The 17,350-nt window shown below is 37.4% G+C and overlaps 3 protein-coding genes across 5 annotated transcripts in view; 2 read left to right on the top strand and 1 right to left on the bottom strand.

The window, feature by feature from the left end:
- Positions 1-283: 283 nt before the first annotated feature.
- LOC123513230 (synaptic vesicle membrane protein VAT-1 homolog-like) lies at positions 284-10,908 on the top strand. Its single transcript, XM_045270300.1, has 11 exons — positions 284-406; positions 601-892; positions 3,301-3,430; positions 3,710-3,814; positions 3,988-4,098; positions 4,449-4,591; positions 5,672-5,775; positions 6,364-6,419; positions 6,551-6,643; positions 6,792-6,896; positions 7,479-10,908. The coding sequence occupies exons 2-11, from the start codon at positions 669-671 to the stop codon at positions 7,707-7,709; spliced, it is 1,302 nt and encodes a 433-aa protein (XP_045126235.1). The 5' UTR covers positions 284-406; positions 601-668; the 3' UTR covers positions 7,710-10,908.
- A 771-nt stretch (positions 10,909-11,679) lies between these two features.
- On the bottom strand, positions 11,680-13,988 carry LOC123513231. Its single transcript, XM_045270301.1, has 4 exons — positions 13,911-13,988; positions 13,236-13,265; positions 11,976-12,175; positions 11,680-11,827 (listed from the first exon to the last, which is right to left on the bottom strand). Exons 2-4 carry the CDS (start codon positions 13,259-13,261, stop codon positions 11,763-11,765), a joined length of 291 nt encoding a protein of 96 aa, XP_045126236.1. The 5' UTR covers positions 13,262-13,265; positions 13,911-13,988; the 3' UTR covers positions 11,680-11,762.
- A 416-nt stretch (positions 13,989-14,404) lies between these two features.
- The window catches only part of LOC123513229 (thyroid receptor-interacting protein 11-like), a 125,374-nt gene continuing 122,428 nt past the window's right edge, over positions 14,405-17,350 (top strand). For 2 of the 3 annotated variants that reach the window (XM_045270297.1, XM_045270296.1), the window contains exon 1: positions 14,405-14,639. In XM_045270297.1, the coding sequence (XP_045126232.1) occupies positions 14,546-14,639 (94 nt within the window). In that variant the 5' untranslated portion in view covers positions 14,405-14,545. The remainder of the gene's footprint in view (positions 14,640-17,350) is intronic. The other variant, XM_045270299.1, reaches the window with a different exon arrangement.

The following is a 17,350-nucleotide window of genomic DNA, read 5'->3' as shown; positions in this document are numbered from 1 at the left end:
CATGGGATCAATCATTGTATACATATAGCACATAAAATAAGGTTGTAGAGCATACTGGCTAGATGAATGGAAGAACAGCATGAATGAGACAGCGTCGGCGCTGGAAATATTCAACACAAGCGCCCTACTGCTGTAACTGTGTTGGAACGCTCCATTAAAATTATGTATAGACAATTTTTGTGGCAAAAGTAACTTTCAAAGAGGTGTTTACATTTAGACTTTTAGTATGTGAACCATCCAACTGTAAATTAAATACGTTTCATCTCATTCCAGCATGATATGATCAATAATTGTAAGAGGACTGAAGCGGAAGTCGGGGAGTGGGCGAGGAGCAGGAGATGCGTCGCCGCGCCTGTCACCTGCCACCTGTTGGGCCGCGCCGTCTCCACCTCACTACCACACCCCTGTCAGTTTTCACTGCCACCATTCTATCTCTTAACTTTGCCGTTATGTATCACCATCACTGCATCCTGTAATGTGATTTCTGATAACAAATGATAATTGCATAGACAACACACCTTTACTATCTCTACAACCTTTACAAGCACTCATTAGCATCACACATTCCTTAACCACCACTTCACCCCAAACCACCGACAGGCCAACCATACCGTTGTTGGCCCTTCCGAGCCGCCGACCCATCAGTACCTCCTCAGCCAGCAAGCACGATGGACACGCAGACAAACGCAGAGACCAAGGGCGAGGCCCCAGCTGAAGCCAAGCCGGCCCAAGAAGCTGAGCAACAGGACACTAAAACTGGAGAAGCAGAGGCACCTAAGGAGATGAGAGCAGTGGTTCTAAATGGCTTCGGTGGATTGAAATCGGTTAAAATTGTGCGGCGTCCTGAACCCGCCCTGGCTGATGGGGAGGTGCTGATACGCGTCCAGCTGTGGTGAGTCCCACCCCGATTCCACGTCCGTCCGTATGTTTGTATGTCTGGCTTGCCCGTCACTGTGTCAGTTCCCGATATATGTGTCTGTCTACAAACTGTTATTTCGCCTGCCTTTTGAATGATAGTTGATTGTTTTGGTTGCAGTGGACTTTTGTTATTGATTTTATGCTCTGTTCCATATGTGTGGGTTTTCTTAATCGTATATACATAAATTAAAAACCTATTAAAGTAAATAATTGTTACTGTTCTGTAACAACTGTTGGCGATTTAACAGGTTAGTGAGGAGTGGAATCAGTGGTGTCGGACAATGCTGTCCTAAACTGCTGCTTACTATTTAAATACCCGTGAAAGGCTGCTGGTTTCCTGTCTACTCGTAGTTTTACTTGTCCCAATTATTATTTTTGCTTTTGTTGTGTAGGTAGAGATACACACTTCTGTCCACCCATTAGAAGACGCTTTCCTGTATGCGCAATTAATTCTGCTTTGATGTGAATGGTTGTACTTTGGCGCTTTTATCAACAAAATACTTACTACTGATACATTGCATAACCACTGAAGACGCTTATTATTGATCAAATTATCATAAGTGACAAAAGTTCCCATGCGAGCTAGTTTTATTCCAACCTATGTAGATGTAATAGCAAAAATAATGTTATGGAATACTGTGGAAGGTAGATTGAATCATTGGGTTTATTTTGACCTTTTGTGGCATGTCGATCCTTGGGCACCTGGAAGTGGTTGGCAATAGTGATAGACAGGACTATGAAATTTTCAAAGCAATGTTTAGAAGCAAGAAATAGGGCAAATAGGATCCTGGGTTTTATAAATAGAAATGTTAGTTATAAAAGTAAGGAATTGGTGCGTAGCTTATATAATTCCTATGTTAGGCCCCATTTAAAGTATTGCATACAGGCCTGGTCACCCCACTATAGGCAGGATATCAACATGTTAGAAGCAGTTCAGAGAAGAGCAACTAGGATGATACCAGCATTAAAGCACCTGGAGTATATAACATAACATAAATAATAGGATAACAAAGGGCCACCAGGGCCCATCTAGGTTATCCTGTATCAGTCGCACAGCGACCTCGTCATCAGTACTTAAAGATACACTTACAGTACACAATACATTATATACTAATTCTAAATATTTGGACCATTAACAAACAGGGCTAAGTCCTGCAGCGAAATCCTCTACAATTTGTGGTCCCCATACATGGGGATCATGTCTTATTTAACTATAGTAAATTTCTTATAAAAACTATCATGCAGTGCTATACATAATTATAAATCTAATGAATTTAAGTGCTTATCTAATCTGTTTTTAAACATTGTCAAACTAGTGCTATTTACAACCGTCTCTGGCAATGCATTCCAGAAGTCTACCACTCTATGACTAAAGAAATATTTTCTTATATCTAACCTGCAGCCTTGCTTTCTAATCTTCCTGCCATGATTTCTAGTCCTATTTCCCTCCTCTAAGGTAAAGAAAGATCTCACATCTATGTAGTTTGTATCTGAGAACATTTTAAATAAATATAGAGATAGATTAAAGGAATTAAACATGTTTTCATTTAAGAGATGTATAAGAGGGGATATGATAGTTATTTAAAATGTTCTCAGATACAAACTATATAGATGTGAGATCTTTCTTTACCTTAGAGGAAGGAAATAGGACTAGAAATCATGGCAGGAAGATTAGAAAGCAAGGCTGCAGGTTAGATATAAGAAAATATTTCTTTAGTCAGAGTGGTAGACTTCTGGAATGCATTGCCAGAGACGGTTGTAAATAGCACTAGTTTGACAATGTTTAAAAACAGATTAGATAGGCACTTAAATTTATTAGATTTATAATTATGTATAGCACTGCATGATAGTTTTTATAAGAAATTTACTATAGTTAAATAGGACATGATCCCCATGTATGGGGACCACAAATTGTAGAGGATTTCGCTGCAGGACTTAGCCCTGTTAATGGGCCAAATATTTAGAATGAGTATATAATGTATTGTGTACTTGTAAGTGTATCTTTAAGTACTGATGACGAGCGACTGGTACAGGATAGCCTAGATGGGCCCTGGTGGCCCTTTGTTATCCTATTATTTATGTTATGTTATGTTATGTTATCTACCATATCAGTTATTCTCTAATTTGTGGCATGTGTTTTATTGTTAAGTGAAAACTCATTGTTTTGTGCCATTATCAGTCCTCTATCATCAAGATAGTGATCTTGTGACAATTTATTGTAGCATTAGTGTTAATTGGCTTTCAACCATTTCCTGAAACTTATTATACATTTCATCCATTGGATATTTTGTGCTCCAGTAAGAAAAAAAAAATCTTACTATAAATGTACAATGCTGTGCTTAGACCTGCCATAATTTCAAAACTATTTTACATTGCCAACAGTGGTGTGAGCTTCCAGGATGTGATGGTGCGTCAGGGAGTGACGGAAGCACCTCCTAAAACCCCATTCATCCTGGGCTTTGAGTGTGCTGGTGTGGTGGCCGCTGTGGCAGATGATGTGGAGAGTGTAAAGGTATTGTACATATTTGTACTTCAGGGTACTATTGTGTGAATTTCAAATTAATAAAATGGTACACTGGCATGAATTGTCACATGAGGAATAATATTAGAAGTGTTCAGTACACATTAAGAAAGTTCAGTTTTCAGTTTTGTTCTTGGATAGGGGAATATTTGTTTTACTTGCACAAAAGTCACACTATGCTCTTGAGTCATCAAGAAGTGATGGCTGCCTTTATTCAGAACAATGTATTACCAAAGTATTGTAAAACTATATTTATTTGATGTATGTCAGGTTGGAGATAGAGTGGTGGCTTTACCTGATCATCGTGCCTGGGCTGAGCTGGTGCCAGTGCCTGCTAAGTATGTTTATTCAGTGCCTGAGGCAATGCCCCTACAGGTAAGACTGGTGAGGGACTGTAGTGGTCTTTACTGGATCATTTTTTGAGTCCCTATTCCCATTATAAATTACTGCTACTATATTTGTCATACATGTATATTGTGATAAAAATTTGCAGTCAAGAGAAGAGGTATATGATGTAATTTATGATGTGTGATGCTTGTGACCTACAGGAGGCAGCTGCTGTGACCCTGAGTTACACCGTTGCCTACTTGCTGGTCCATGACCTGGCCAACATCACCTCAAACCATACAGTCTTGCTGCACTCGGCTGGAGGTGCTGTGGTAAGTGCTATGGATGAGTTGCTATGCTGGTTTTTAATTTACATGTGATGATGAATAATTATGGTGTTGTAGCACTGTAATGCATGTATGTTAGGGAACCACATGTGTAAGGAATTATATTGCACCATTGTATTTATTTTTTGTTAATGTTGTTAATGCATTAAGATATTTACATGAAATATTCTGGTAATCCACTCTTATAAACTGGAAGCTTATTGTAAGTTGATAGTGTGAACAGTTTAAAAAGTAATGCTTTTTAATACTTCATTGAGTGTATTTGGTACCTATGCTTTATCTGCATATTTTTTTTTTTTTTTTTTTTTTTTTTTAATATTCATACTTGACTACAGGGCCAGGCAATATGTGCATTGCTTCAGGATATAGGAGGAGTCACTGTGGTGGGCATTGCTTCAAAGAACAAGCATGAGGACCTTAAGTCATCTGTCACCCATCTAATTGATCGCTCCAGTGATGTCCATGCTGAAGTCCGAAAGTAAGTTATTCTATTTACCATTTAATTGTGTATTTATCTATATATTATTTTCATTTGATTTTCTTTTTTTTTATTTTACTTATTTATTTATGATTTTTATTTATTTATTTTTTTTTTTGTCATTGGAGAAAAGAATACTATTCATGATGGAATTTTTTAATACACTGTGCTGGTTCTGAATCCTGAATGTAATATCTACATTTATCCAACTTTTCCTTAAATTTGTGCACACTTTCTGGTGCTACAATATCTTCACTCGGTCCATTCCAGATGTCCACCATCTTATGTGGAAAACTGAACTTCTTAATTTCCTCAGACACTGACTTTTCATGTATTTACTTGGTTGTAGTTTTACAGGGCCTGGGCTTTATGCTCATGTGGCCCCGTCTCCATATCTACACTTATCCAATTTTTCTTTAAAACTTTGCACACGTTGCTGACACCATTTCTTCACTCAAATTGTTCCACGTCTCAACACATCTTTGTGGGAAACTATATTTTTTAACATCTTTCAGACATCTTCCCTTTCTCAGCTTTTTGCTATTACTAGTGTGTGTGTGTTTGTATTTACCTAGTTGTAGTTTTCCAGGGCCTGGGCTTTATGCTCGTGTGGCCCCGTCTCCATATCTAAACTTATCCAATTTTTCTTTAAAATTATGCACACTTGTTGCTGACACCACTTCATCACTCAAACTGTTCCAAGTCTCAACACATCTTTGCGGAAAACTAGATTTTTTAACATCTCTCGGACATCTTCCCTTCCTCAGTTTCTTACTATGTGATCTTGTGCTTCTAATGTCATTTTCTTCTCTCAGGATTAGTTTCTCATTATCCTTGGTCCATTCCGTTAATCAATTTATAAACTTGTATCAGGTCTCTTCTCTCTCTTCTCTGTTCCAGGGTTGGTAGATCCGTAGCTTTTAGTCTCTCCTCATATGTCATCCCTTTAAAGTGAGTGTGTGTGTGTGTGTGTGTGTGTGTGTGTGTGTGTGTGTGTGTGTGTGTGTGTGTGTGTGTGTGTGTGTGTGTGTGTGTGTACTATCTTTGACTGGAGTGTTTAATTTGCTCTGCCACTCTTAGGGTGTGCCCAGACGGAGTGGATGTGGTGCTGGACTCGCAGGGTGGAGAGGAATGCAACCGAGGCTACACATTACTCAAGCCTCTTGGCCGCTATATCCTCTTTGGTAATGTTCTCTTGGTTCTTTTCTACCTTCATGTAGCAACAAGAAATTGGCTGTGTTAGGAATGATTTAAGAATTGATTATTTGTTTCTATAGAATGTTAAGATAAGCAAAGCTATGGAATAGGGGAATTGGGTGTGAATAACCAATCCTTCAGTGATTGCTTAATGTGTAGCACAGCACAACAGCAGTATAATGGCAGTTAGGATCCACATGGATTTGCTTGGAGTTAATTTCACACTAAACTTAAATATTGTCTTGTAATGGGAAAATGGTGTGTGTGTCAAATTAAATTGATTTGAAATAAAAACTATTGGAAATTATTTTTATTGGTATTTCTTTTAGTTGATGTTTTAAGTTGGTAATTTCAATTTATTCACATTAAATGAAGTTCTACTGCATGAATTTTTAGAAATGTAAATATGAATTTCCAACACTAAAATTATCTAATGATGCAGGAAAAATTTCTTTAAGATTAAACTGTCTAGGATTTTTGGTGCCCAGCAAGGAACTAAGTTTACTCAGAAATGCTACTATTTGTCTTAAATACTTTGAAAAAATGATAATGCACTCATGACACATTGGTTGCAGGTTCATCAAGCATTGTGACAGGAGAAACGAAGAGCATCTTAAGTGTTGTGAAATCGGTAAGTTGATTATAATTTTGACATAGCAAGCTGTTGTTTAAAATGGATGACAAAATGGTATGTTAATTTACATGGCCGGCAGTGTGTCATGCTAAACAATGGAAGTTGGCACTGTAATATTGTTTTTCCAGTGGTGGCAGGTGGACAAAGTGTCTCCCTTGCGACTCTATGAAGACAATAGAGGCATTATTGGCTTTAACCTGCGCCGTCTCCTTCACCATCAGGTTAGAATGCAGATTTACCCTAATTATGCCATTAGTCATGTTGTTAGAATGTTTATTTACCCTAATTGCGGATGACTCTAATTGTGGTGTTGATGTTCAAGTAGTGGTTTGTTGCAGTAAGTGTGGTTAACTTGATTCTCTTTGTCAGAATGGTGGTCATGAGAAGGTGAGGAGTGTGGTGGAGACAGTGTACAAGTTATGGCAGAGTGGAGTAGTGAAGGCCCATATTGACTCCACCTATGCCCTTGAAGATGTGAGTACATGCACTGGTTTATCTCATTGACTGAATTGCTTTAGAACACCATCAGCTCTCTGACCTTTCAGTTTGTACTCTGGATGATCTTTTGGTCTAATTTAAATTCTTTTCCATTAGATTAAAATAAAGCTGTAAAATGCCTACACACATTAACAGTAACTGTGGAATGTCTTTAGAGCAGCTGAGGAATGTAAAGTTGTGTAAGGCAAAGTTGTGCCAACTGAATGGAAAGCAATGAAACAGTGGACCCTTGGTTACAGAACGCTTTCCTCAACAAACAAATTATTTACTTCAAAAAATTCTGAGCTCTTACTTGCTTTGATTGCTGTACCATAATTTGAGTTTCAAACATCTTTGAGGGAACACTTAAAGTTCAGGAACTGAAGTTCCATTGTCTATGAAGTGGAGGGGTTGAATTGTTTACTTGAGAAGACTCTTAGTTTCATTTAATGGAATTCTTTGCCTTTAAGAATGTTTGTTAGTCTTTCCCAGAATAAGGTGCAAGAATAGCTTATTATACACAATACTCTGGAAATAGAAAGGTATTGGAAGAGAACTTATCTTTCAATTACTACTCAGGTGACTGATGCCATGACAAAGATGCATGATAGGAAGAATGTTGGCAAGCTTCTGCTGGATCTCTCAATGGAGCCCAGACCCCGCCCCACTACCCCTGCCAAAACAAAAAAAGAAGAAAAGAAGGATGACAAGGAAAATGAAAAAGAGAAAGAGAAAGACAAAGACTCCAAAGATTCAAAGGAAGATGCAAAAACTGAAAAGGAAGAAGAAGTGAAAGAAGCTAAAAAGTAAATGATCATGAAAGTTAAGGCAAGAAGTGAAAGAAGCTAAAAAGTAAATGATCATGAAAGTTAAGACAAGTTGAAATTCCATCTTGGAGGCAATTGGCATTGACCATAAAGATACAAAAACTGAAAAGGAAGAAGAGGTGAAAGAAGCTAAAAAGTAAATTATTATGAAAGTAAAGGTAAGTTGAATTCGTCTTGGAGGCAATTGGTATTGACCATAAACTAAAATGAAACTCCATCAACAACACTACAGAAATACTGTAACAGTAACACAGAAAATGGTACTAGGCAAATTAGCATTTTTATGCAGATGTTATGCAAAGAAAGAACCTTGGAAAGACTTCATGGAAATACAAGTTTGAGGGAATTAGCTTGACATTCATTTAGTTTTTGTTGCAATGTTTGAGGTTTTTGCTTTGGGTCTAATGCAGATTTGGGGAAGCATGATGGTATATAATGTTTTTATTCTATCACCTACAGGATACAGTCCAGTGTGGTCTTACATAACCACACATTACGCTTATAGTCTTTACTGAACGTTATATACTGCTGACAAATGAGGGTTGCTTCAAGTCTTTAAGTACTGTAAAATTAGCATATAAGTAATGTACAGCAAACTCCAGATTGCTTGCGATATAGAGTTTAGGCCTTCCAGTCATGTAAGGTTGCTAAATCTCCAGGTAATGAATACTTCCAGATATCCATGATAAGTGCTCCAGTCTATGAAAGCACATTGCATGCTCTTTAGAAGGCTACAGGACCATACACATGCAAGTAGTTGTATATACTTAAGCCTTTAAACTGATTCAGTAACAAAGGCCACTCCATTGCTTAAGTGTTTAGTGCATAACTTGAACCACATAGGATTAGACAGAGGGTTGCCACTAAATGATCTCTGCAATGTTGCTCTTTCTGCAAGTTAGATTGGTATGTTTTGCAGCAACGACTACTTATTGATGAAAATGCACTGTGTTCCAATTGAATGTATGGAATTGCCATGCATATTTGCTATTGCAAACTCTGTCATTCATTATTTATTTTGTTATATTCTTTGAATCTGAGATTAGTTAGTGACTTTAATTCAGATACTCCTTGTGGACCACATTGGACCACATGAGAGTTCACTCTATACAATATTATTTCTAGCTGAGTATTGCATTATAAGCTTAAAACCAAAGAAATCCTGGGTTGTGTCAGGACTGAAAATTGCATTGGTCTTGAATACATGATGTTAACCTTGCCACACCAGCATCTTTCCATTACGGAAGGCAGGCTTTGCCCCATTGCCCACCACAAGTTTCACTTTAGTCTTTGGGTTGTTCATGTGACAAAATGGTAATGTACAGCTATAGGTATTGTAATGGGGAATTCTTTGATTAACAGGCCCAATAGATTTGAACAGATTTGCCAAGATCTGCAGGCTACCAAGAAATACTCCTCCCACTGGCTTTCTCCTGTCTGGCTGTTAAGAAGGAAGCGTTTTCCATGATTCATTCTTTCAAATAGTCCTTAATCTATGAAATATCGGTCAGATTTTAAGTAGAGTAGAATATCTGGGGAGAATTGCATTCATAAAGTTGCTCAGGATAGGAACTATTGTGATATTTCTTGAGAACATCTCTGATGGCACAAGATTCCTGTGCTTTAAGCTGCCATCTTGGCCTTGGCCTCAGCAAAAGGGAGATACTTCTGGTTTAGCTATAGGTATATACTGTTTCTCTGAAGGATTTCTGATGATGGCATAAACATCTCCATGTCTGTGTACAGACTGATTTGCCAATGGTTTCAGTAAAGCAGCCTAATACTTGTATGCTGAGAAAAGAAGACTAGTTTGTGGATAAAGATTAATAATGTTCATTTACCTGTTATAAAGGCTGTACTTCCATAGTAACAAATTGACAAAAGGATGTTATTGTATACACTATGTACTGGTAGTATTGTCTTTTAAAGCTATTGATTTCTGCAAATGAAAATGCATGAGTTTACTGCCATTATTACAATTTTAGATAAGTAACAGAAGCCGTATGATCCATGGTCTATACATATGGTTGTCATCATCTGCATGTTGTCCATGGACTAATAAGGGTATTTGCCTTGAATATACTATTGTGTGTTTGGTTGCTTGCACACATGTCTATGAAAGACTAGAAAATATATTATGTTGAACAAGGCCTTCTAAAAAAAAAAGATGTATGTGACTATTTAAGTACTGGAGTAGTGTGTAGCATAATTGTGTTGTGGTGAAGCAGTCCCAATGAATGTGTTTGTAACAAATGTGTAGAGATTGTGTGGTTAGACCAAAAAAAATAGAGTAGGCAGTGGTTGTCTTGTGTGGTGCTGGTGAGCAGGTTTTCTTGACAGTGCAAGAGCTGGTGTTTCCCAGTGAATGTTTACAGTTGAAATATTTGAGTTAGTTGATTCTCTTTATTTGCTTTGAGGCAGCCTCAGTGTGCTGAGTCTAGCCAGTGTAGTGGCTCACCTGTGATAGTTTCAATTTTAAAGACCTACATAGCTTTAAATAGATTATATTCTCTAAAGATCCTGCATATTGAAAGTGAAGAGTATTTTATGATTATAGTTCTATTTTCATATGATAATCCTTTAAGGAGTGTTTACTCTATAGAGAATACCATTTTTCTATATAAATTAATGAAATTAACAGGTCGTGTAGCAACACAGTAGCATTTATATAACAGATCTAATATGAAGAGTATATGAAAGTTTTTAATTTTATAGAACTGTAGCATACTCCTTCCACACTTCATATATTGAACAACTCGGAATGTATATTTTTGTGGATGCAGTTTTGACAGGTTTCAGCACATAGTAATGTGAGTAGTCACTTTGATATATTGTGATCACTTGATTTTGAAATAAGTTTTATACAACAAATTCTTCCATTGGAGGGCAGTAGTGCTGACTAGTAACCAGTAACCAAATATCTCTCACTGCTGTTACTGCTCCACCATCAATGACTCATGGTCTGTGCTTTTCTCTGCACTGTAAAATGCAAAGCTGGGTCTTCAGTTTAGAGCTTTTTTTTGCATGTGGTTAGTTACCCATGACTTGAAGCGATGGTTTACTGTATTTAGTTAAATGATGTATGGCTAAAAGTTCTCTTGGACTAGTGCATGTTCCTTACTCACTGCTGTGCTTGTATTGATAATGTACTGCCAATAAATGGTACACCATAAGTTTGGAAAGGCTCCTTCTGTTCAGACCTATCCTATTTCCAACACTAATGGCCCTTCCACAAGATGGGCAAATGCACAGCGGGCAGACACTGTTACGAGTTGTCACTGGTATGAGTGGCAATCTTGTGTAGATGTCATAGACGAAGAAACCACAGGCAAACCATCAAAGTGCCTGTGCCTGTTGTTGAGGCACTGGATGGGTGCTTCACTAGGAACCACGTTGCTAGACACACAATGTTACAAGTCCATACCATGCCCTCCGTGGGTATATGTTTAGCTTTAACTATCCGGCGATGATTCTTGCGTCCCATGTTTTCATACCAAACACCCCACTGGCCGACATTGCCTACCACAGCTCTGACTGCACTGCATCCAGCCCAAGTCATATGTTTGCCTGCCTGTGGCTACTGCCTGCCTTATTTGGACTGTTTGATCTGATAACACTTTCAAAGCAAGAGAATTACAAGCAAACCAGAGTGCTCACCGTACATTTGCCCATCGTGTGGAAGGGCCTTAATCCAGCACATTGAATTGTTGATACATCTTGTCAACACTAAACAAAATAAAATGTGTAAAAAATTCTATCATTCTCTTTTATTCTTTTATTAGACCCAATGAAATAAATACAGATCACTGCAATGGTGACTCAAACTTCCTTAATTCATGCTAACTTTTCAGGCATATTTTTTACTTTAATATCATTCAATTTACAGATATTAATTGTTGAATATTTGAGAACAAAAGGCTGTGAAGTGAAGGCTGTGGAAATTAAACATAGTGTACAAACTAAAGTTTAATTTCATGTAATGTACAAGAATGAACAAGGTGATGTCCGATCAGGTCATCAAGCCGCAATTCCCCTATTAATGGTGTTCAGCTTCGGCCTTTTTCTTAGCCTCAAATTTGGCTACATTCTCAGGAGAATTTGCTGAAAGAAAATATTTACTGCACCAAACTGTTACAAGTTAATAATAAAAATTTCATTGAATAAGAATTAAAACCATCAATGTCAATGAGAAGTACATGAAAGCAAATCCATGCACCTCTTACCAAATAAACACAGCTAAACAACTTACTCATCTTCTGGATCCACATGAAGACGGGAATGCAAAGTCCAACGCCAATCCCATAGTACTTGAAGAGCCACACGTTTTTTGTGTAGTGTCCCCAGGGGAACTGGGCAATCTTGGCAGAGAAAGTGTAGGGGTACTTCATCATGCGGCCACTCATCTTGTCAGGCTTCAGGCGGGTCACCAGGTCCTCAAGAGGGTTGGAACTGAGAGGAGAGGTAAGTCATGAAATGCAAGACAGGAGGACTGCATGTGCATAATGTCAGAAATAAACTTAAGATGTCATTTTCTTGCATTTATGAACAAATACATTACCTATAATATACTACAATACAGGTAACTCTTGATTTACGCGTTTTTGTTAATACGCGACCGAAAAAATATTATAATTAATTCAATTTGCACGATCGGTTTCCTTATACACGATTTGGACCACATCCCACATCCCCCTATTATCTATTGTTTCTTATGAGAATTACAAGTTTGTTTTATGTGAATTTTGAAATACGCAATGCCTCTTGGAATGCATCTATTGTGTAAATCGAGTTACCTGTACATATATTTCCAAACACAATAATATAATGGAATCAAATACAAAATCACATACTGCAACATTTTAATATTATAGTTTACAATCACAGAACTATTATAGAAATACATTTTGGTATATACTACTACATAATTAAGTTTATTTCAAATGTTACATTCCTGCCAAGGATTCAAGACAATGCAGAACATTTTTGGAGGATTCTGACTGGCCTCTGCCACTGAATACAGCATCTCAGAGGCTTGCGACACCAACATTATCAGCAGAATTACAGTAATGACATGCCGTAAAAAATGTGCAAGTTTTTCCTTTTGTTAAGTCAGATAACTTACTTATTTTCAATAGTAGAATATTAACAGCGACATTTTAGGTGGTGAGCAGACTATCGCTGGACACAGACCACACCAGCACCTGCCTGTGCAGCGTGCGCCATTCTGGCTTGGCACTCACCCTCTCATTTAAAGATGGGTTGACATAGAATGCAGGATTGCTTTACTATAACAAGCCTCATCCTCAAGCCAATAGTGCACAAGATGATCTGTACATCTGACTAATAATCACACACACAGGAGGTGCAGACAATCCAAAGGCCCAGCAATCCAGAGAACATTGGTTATAAAAGAATGTCGGACACATGTACTGTTTCCCATTCTGTTGCAAAGGAATTTAAAAGACATAACAACTTGTAATTGTTAAGCATCACGCTCTACTGTTCTTACCTTTGGGCTGCAGCCTTATCAGCCATTGTCCTGGCAGCGTGAAAAAAGGCAAGACGGAGCTCATTAACACCAACACATCAAGCATCAACTCACCTCAGCTTAATATTCAACACCATTGAAAGAGAACGCACCAGACGACAGGTATAAATTCAGCAAGAAGTGTTCTCTCTCTCTTTCTCATTATAAATAATTTTTATATGGGTGTCCTTAGGTTTGCCAGTGTTAGGATAGATCAAGTAGGTGAAAGTTAACTCATGTGATCAGGGTGGAATTAGTTGGAGTAATGTTAAGTTAATTGGTCAAGGTTGGGTCAAATAATGAGTTTGGTGAACTATGATGGGTTGCGATCGATAGTAAGGATAGGTTAGGTTAGGTAAGCGCAGGTCTCTGTGGTACGTTTGGCCACGCTTTGGTCATGGTATCTGCACACCATTACTAACAGTACATGGTGACAGGAGGCCTCGGCACAGGCAATATTTGATGTAATAAGCAACAGCGGACCAGTCAGCTGATCGTCTGCTGAATGCTTGACAACTGTTATCCTTTATTATAGCCAAAAATCCTTGGTATTACCATTCTTTCCATGACCAACGAGTTAACCAGCAGTTGTGGTATCTTCACATTAAGGTTGCACATTATAGTAAGGATAGTCAGCACAGTTAAGCCCTTATTTACCTTGGAGTCTGCTCTGGTTACCCGGTTGGTTGGTAGTTGTCCGGCAGGCCGGCAGAGGGATCTTTAAATACACCTTTGTAAAGTTGATATTACTTTACCTCGGATAAAAGATAATTTTATGATATAGAATAGCCATAATTAAATTTTCCATTTCATAAAATAGTTTTGTTATATGGGAAGCATTTGTAAAAGTTTCAGTGATTTTCCTACGGTACCTAATCCATATTTCTAACTTCCATTTTGCCCATATGTAAACTTGAATTTTTTTTTTTGCTATGCAATTAGAATATAATAATGATTATGAAACTTAGTTTCTTTATGTACGGTAGACCAACCTAAATTCTTGGAAAAGGTGTGTCTTTATTCAATCATTGAATCTTTATGAAAACTTGTTATTTTACTTATATATTAGATGAATATTGTTTTAGTAGCAAAACGAGAAATATCTATATATCTTTATATTCCTGAAAGATTAGAAAGGTGTTGTCCCGACGTGGAGCCATCAAAACATTGCCCAGTTGGCAGAAGTTTATTTGTTTGTTTCGTTGCGTTTGGCCTTTGTGATTCCGTGAGCCAGACGAAGGTTCCTGCGATGTAGTGTCTTCCGAGAGGTCCTGATCAGAGCAAGGAGAGCAATGTCTTGGTTCGGCGTGTCCCTGAATGACATCAAGGGCCAGCTGACCTCCTTCACCAATGAGGTGTTGTCGGAAGGTCTGGAGGACGTGGAAGGTGACTACCTGCCTCCTCACAGGGTGTTCAGCGCCACGCCCCGCCAGGCTGAGGGGGAGCGTGGTGGCCTGGGACGGGATGGAGCACGGGGCAGGTCATGTGTGTGTCAGAGCTGAGTGACCCCCATGTGACACACCCAACTCTGGCACCAGTGACCTCTGACCTGACGTGTTTACCAGCTCATACTTGGCAGGGCTTCATTTAAATTCTGCTGTTTCCTCCTCCTCCTTTGACACCATTACCATCATCGTAATTAGTATGTGTGTGTGTGGTGAGTTTTTTTTTTTTTTTTTTTTTATGCCCACTTGGGTGCTGGTCCCCCCAAAAATTGATGTAGTTAGAAGGGGACTCCAAGGATGGTATAAGAGTCAATAAATTTTTTTTCTTTTAAATTTTAAATTTTGAGTGAAGAATGTATGTTTAGTTAGAAACATGTAGTTTTGTTGGAAGAAAAAGAGTTGTCATCAGAAGGCTGCCCTCTTGTGTTCTGAGACATAAAGAGAAATGTTCAGTGAGGTCACAGCTGGCTCTAATGATAAGTTCACACCACCTCCTGAACCAGTGCTATTAGACCTCACTGGGAGTATTGTTTCCATAGGTGTCTACTGCCTCCTTGATAGTAGACACACCCCTCAAATTACCCTAAGACCTGACAATTATTATGGTTCTGTTGGCTCAATTCATTTTTTTTTTGTTTCAACCAGCACAGCTGAGGCCTTATGTCATCAGTTAACAGTTATCCTGGCTTCAGATCAGTTTGTTAGTGTTCAGAAACAGGCATTGCTGTCATTATTATTATTGGCATTAATTTTGTTGATATATATATATATATATATATATATATATATATATATATATATATATATATATATATATAGATAGATAGATAGATAGATAGATAGATAGATAGATATAGATAGATACATATATATATATATATATATATATATATATATATATATATATATATATATATATATATATATAGATAGATAGATAGATAGATAGATAGATAGATAGATAGATAGATAGATACATACATACATACATACATACATACATACATACATACATACATATATATATATATATATATAGATAGATAGATAGATAGATAGATAGATAGATAGATAGATAGATAGATAGATATATATATATATATATATATATATATATATATATATATATATATATATATATATAGATAGATAGATAGATAGATAGATAGATAGATAGATAGATAGATAGATAGATAGATACATACATACATACATACATACATACATACATACATATATATATATATATATATATATATATTTTTTTTTTTTTTTTTTTTTTTTTTTTTTTTTGTTATGAAGTTATGTGACTTGGCAGGTGTGGGTAAGGCTAAGATGACAGTGACACACACACACACACACACACACACACACACACACACACACACACACACACACACACACACACACACACACACACACACACACACACACACACAGAGAGAGAGAGAGAGAGGGGATCTGATACAAGTTTATAAATTGATTAACGGAATGGATGAAGTGGATAATGAGAAACTGATCCTGAGAGAAGAATATGACTTTAGAAGCACAAGATCGCATAGTAAGAAACTAAGGAAGGGACGATGTCTGAGAGATGTTAAAAATTTAGTTTCCATAAAGATGTGTTGAGACTTGGAACAGTTTGAGTGAGGAAGTGGTATCAGCAAAGAGTGTACATAGTTTTAAAGAAAAATTGGATAAGTGTAGATATGGAGACGGGACCACACGAGCATAAAGCCCAGGCCCTGTAAAACTACAACTAGGTAAATACAATACACACACACAGTTGAAGGAAAACAAAAAAGAAAGGTCCAAGGAACTGGTTAATGTTATGAAGAATAAGGAAACATTGATAAGAGAAATAGCAGGAAGAGTGTGTTAATATTTGGGATGAAAGAACAAAATATAACATATAAGCCTAAGAGAATTAAGGAAGAATTAAAAACAGTAAGAGATCTGTTAAAAAATCTAAATGATGATGAAAAAAATGACCTACAAGAAGCGGAAGAGATCCGTAGACTGGGTCCGTATAAGGAAGGAGTAAGGAGACTGATTAAAGTAGTACTGAAGTCACAACACTCTGCGGAGGACATCTTATATAGAACATCAAAATTAAGAGAGGTAGAAGGTTGTAAAGAGGTGTACGTAAGAAAAAATAGAAATGAGGAAGAGAGGAGAAGATATAAGGAATTGTTGGAAGAGGCGAGAAGGAAAAATGATGAACGGTCTGAAGAGGAAAAAGAAAAGTTTTTTTGGAGAGTTATAGGAGAGAGAGTCAGAAAGTGGTATGTGGAAAGAAGGAATGTGGAGGAACCCCTAGAGGGAGCAGTGGGTGGACCGTAATGTATACTAATATAGATGGGATACTGTCAAGTAGATTGGAATTGCAAGACTATATGATGGTGGAGAAGCCTGATATAGTGTGTTTGACTGAGACAAAATTACATGAAAAAACAAAGGTAAATTTGGATAATAAATATAATATATGGAGAAAGGACAGAGAGGGTAAAGGTGGAGGAGGAGTTATGATTATGATAAAGGAGGAGATAAATGTGGATAAGGTTTGGTATGGGAAGAACAACGCAGAAGTGATAAGCATAAGGTTAAAAAGTGATGGAAAAGTATTGATAATCATGGTGACCTATGTACCTC

This window comes from Portunus trituberculatus, chromosome 35 (assembly GCF_017591435.1).
Source record: "Portunus trituberculatus isolate SZX2019 chromosome 35, ASM1759143v1, whole genome shotgun sequence".
Taxonomy (NCBI): domain Eukaryota; kingdom Metazoa; phylum Arthropoda; class Malacostraca; order Decapoda; family Portunidae; genus Portunus; species Portunus trituberculatus.
Note: the sequence above shows the minus strand (reverse complement) of the source record. Positions and strands in the feature narration are given on the sequence as shown.

Coding starts and splice junctions, on each gene's coding strand:
- LOC123513230 (XM_045270300.1), top strand. CDS start 669: ATGGACACGCAGACAAACGCAGAGACCAAGGGCGAGGCCCCAGCTGAA. Junction 3,431..3,709: donor ATGATGTGGAGAGTGTAAAG/GTATTGTACATA, acceptor GATGTATGTCAG/GTTGGAGATAGAGTGGTGGC. Junction 6,420..6,550: donor TCTTAAGTGTTGTGAAATCG/GTAAGTTGATTA, acceptor TTGTTTTTCCAG/TGGTGGCAGGTGGACAAAGT.
- LOC123513231 (XM_045270301.1), bottom strand. CDS start 13,261: ATGGCTGATAAGGCTGCAGCCCAAAG. Junction 12,176..13,235: donor GATAAGGCTGCAGCCCAAAG/GTAAGAACAGTA, acceptor CTCTCCTCTCAG/TTCCAACCCTCTTGAGGACC. Junction 11,828..11,975: donor CATGTGGATCCAGAAGATGA/GTAAGTTGTTTA, acceptor ATTTTCTTTCAG/CAAATTCTCCTGAGAATGTA.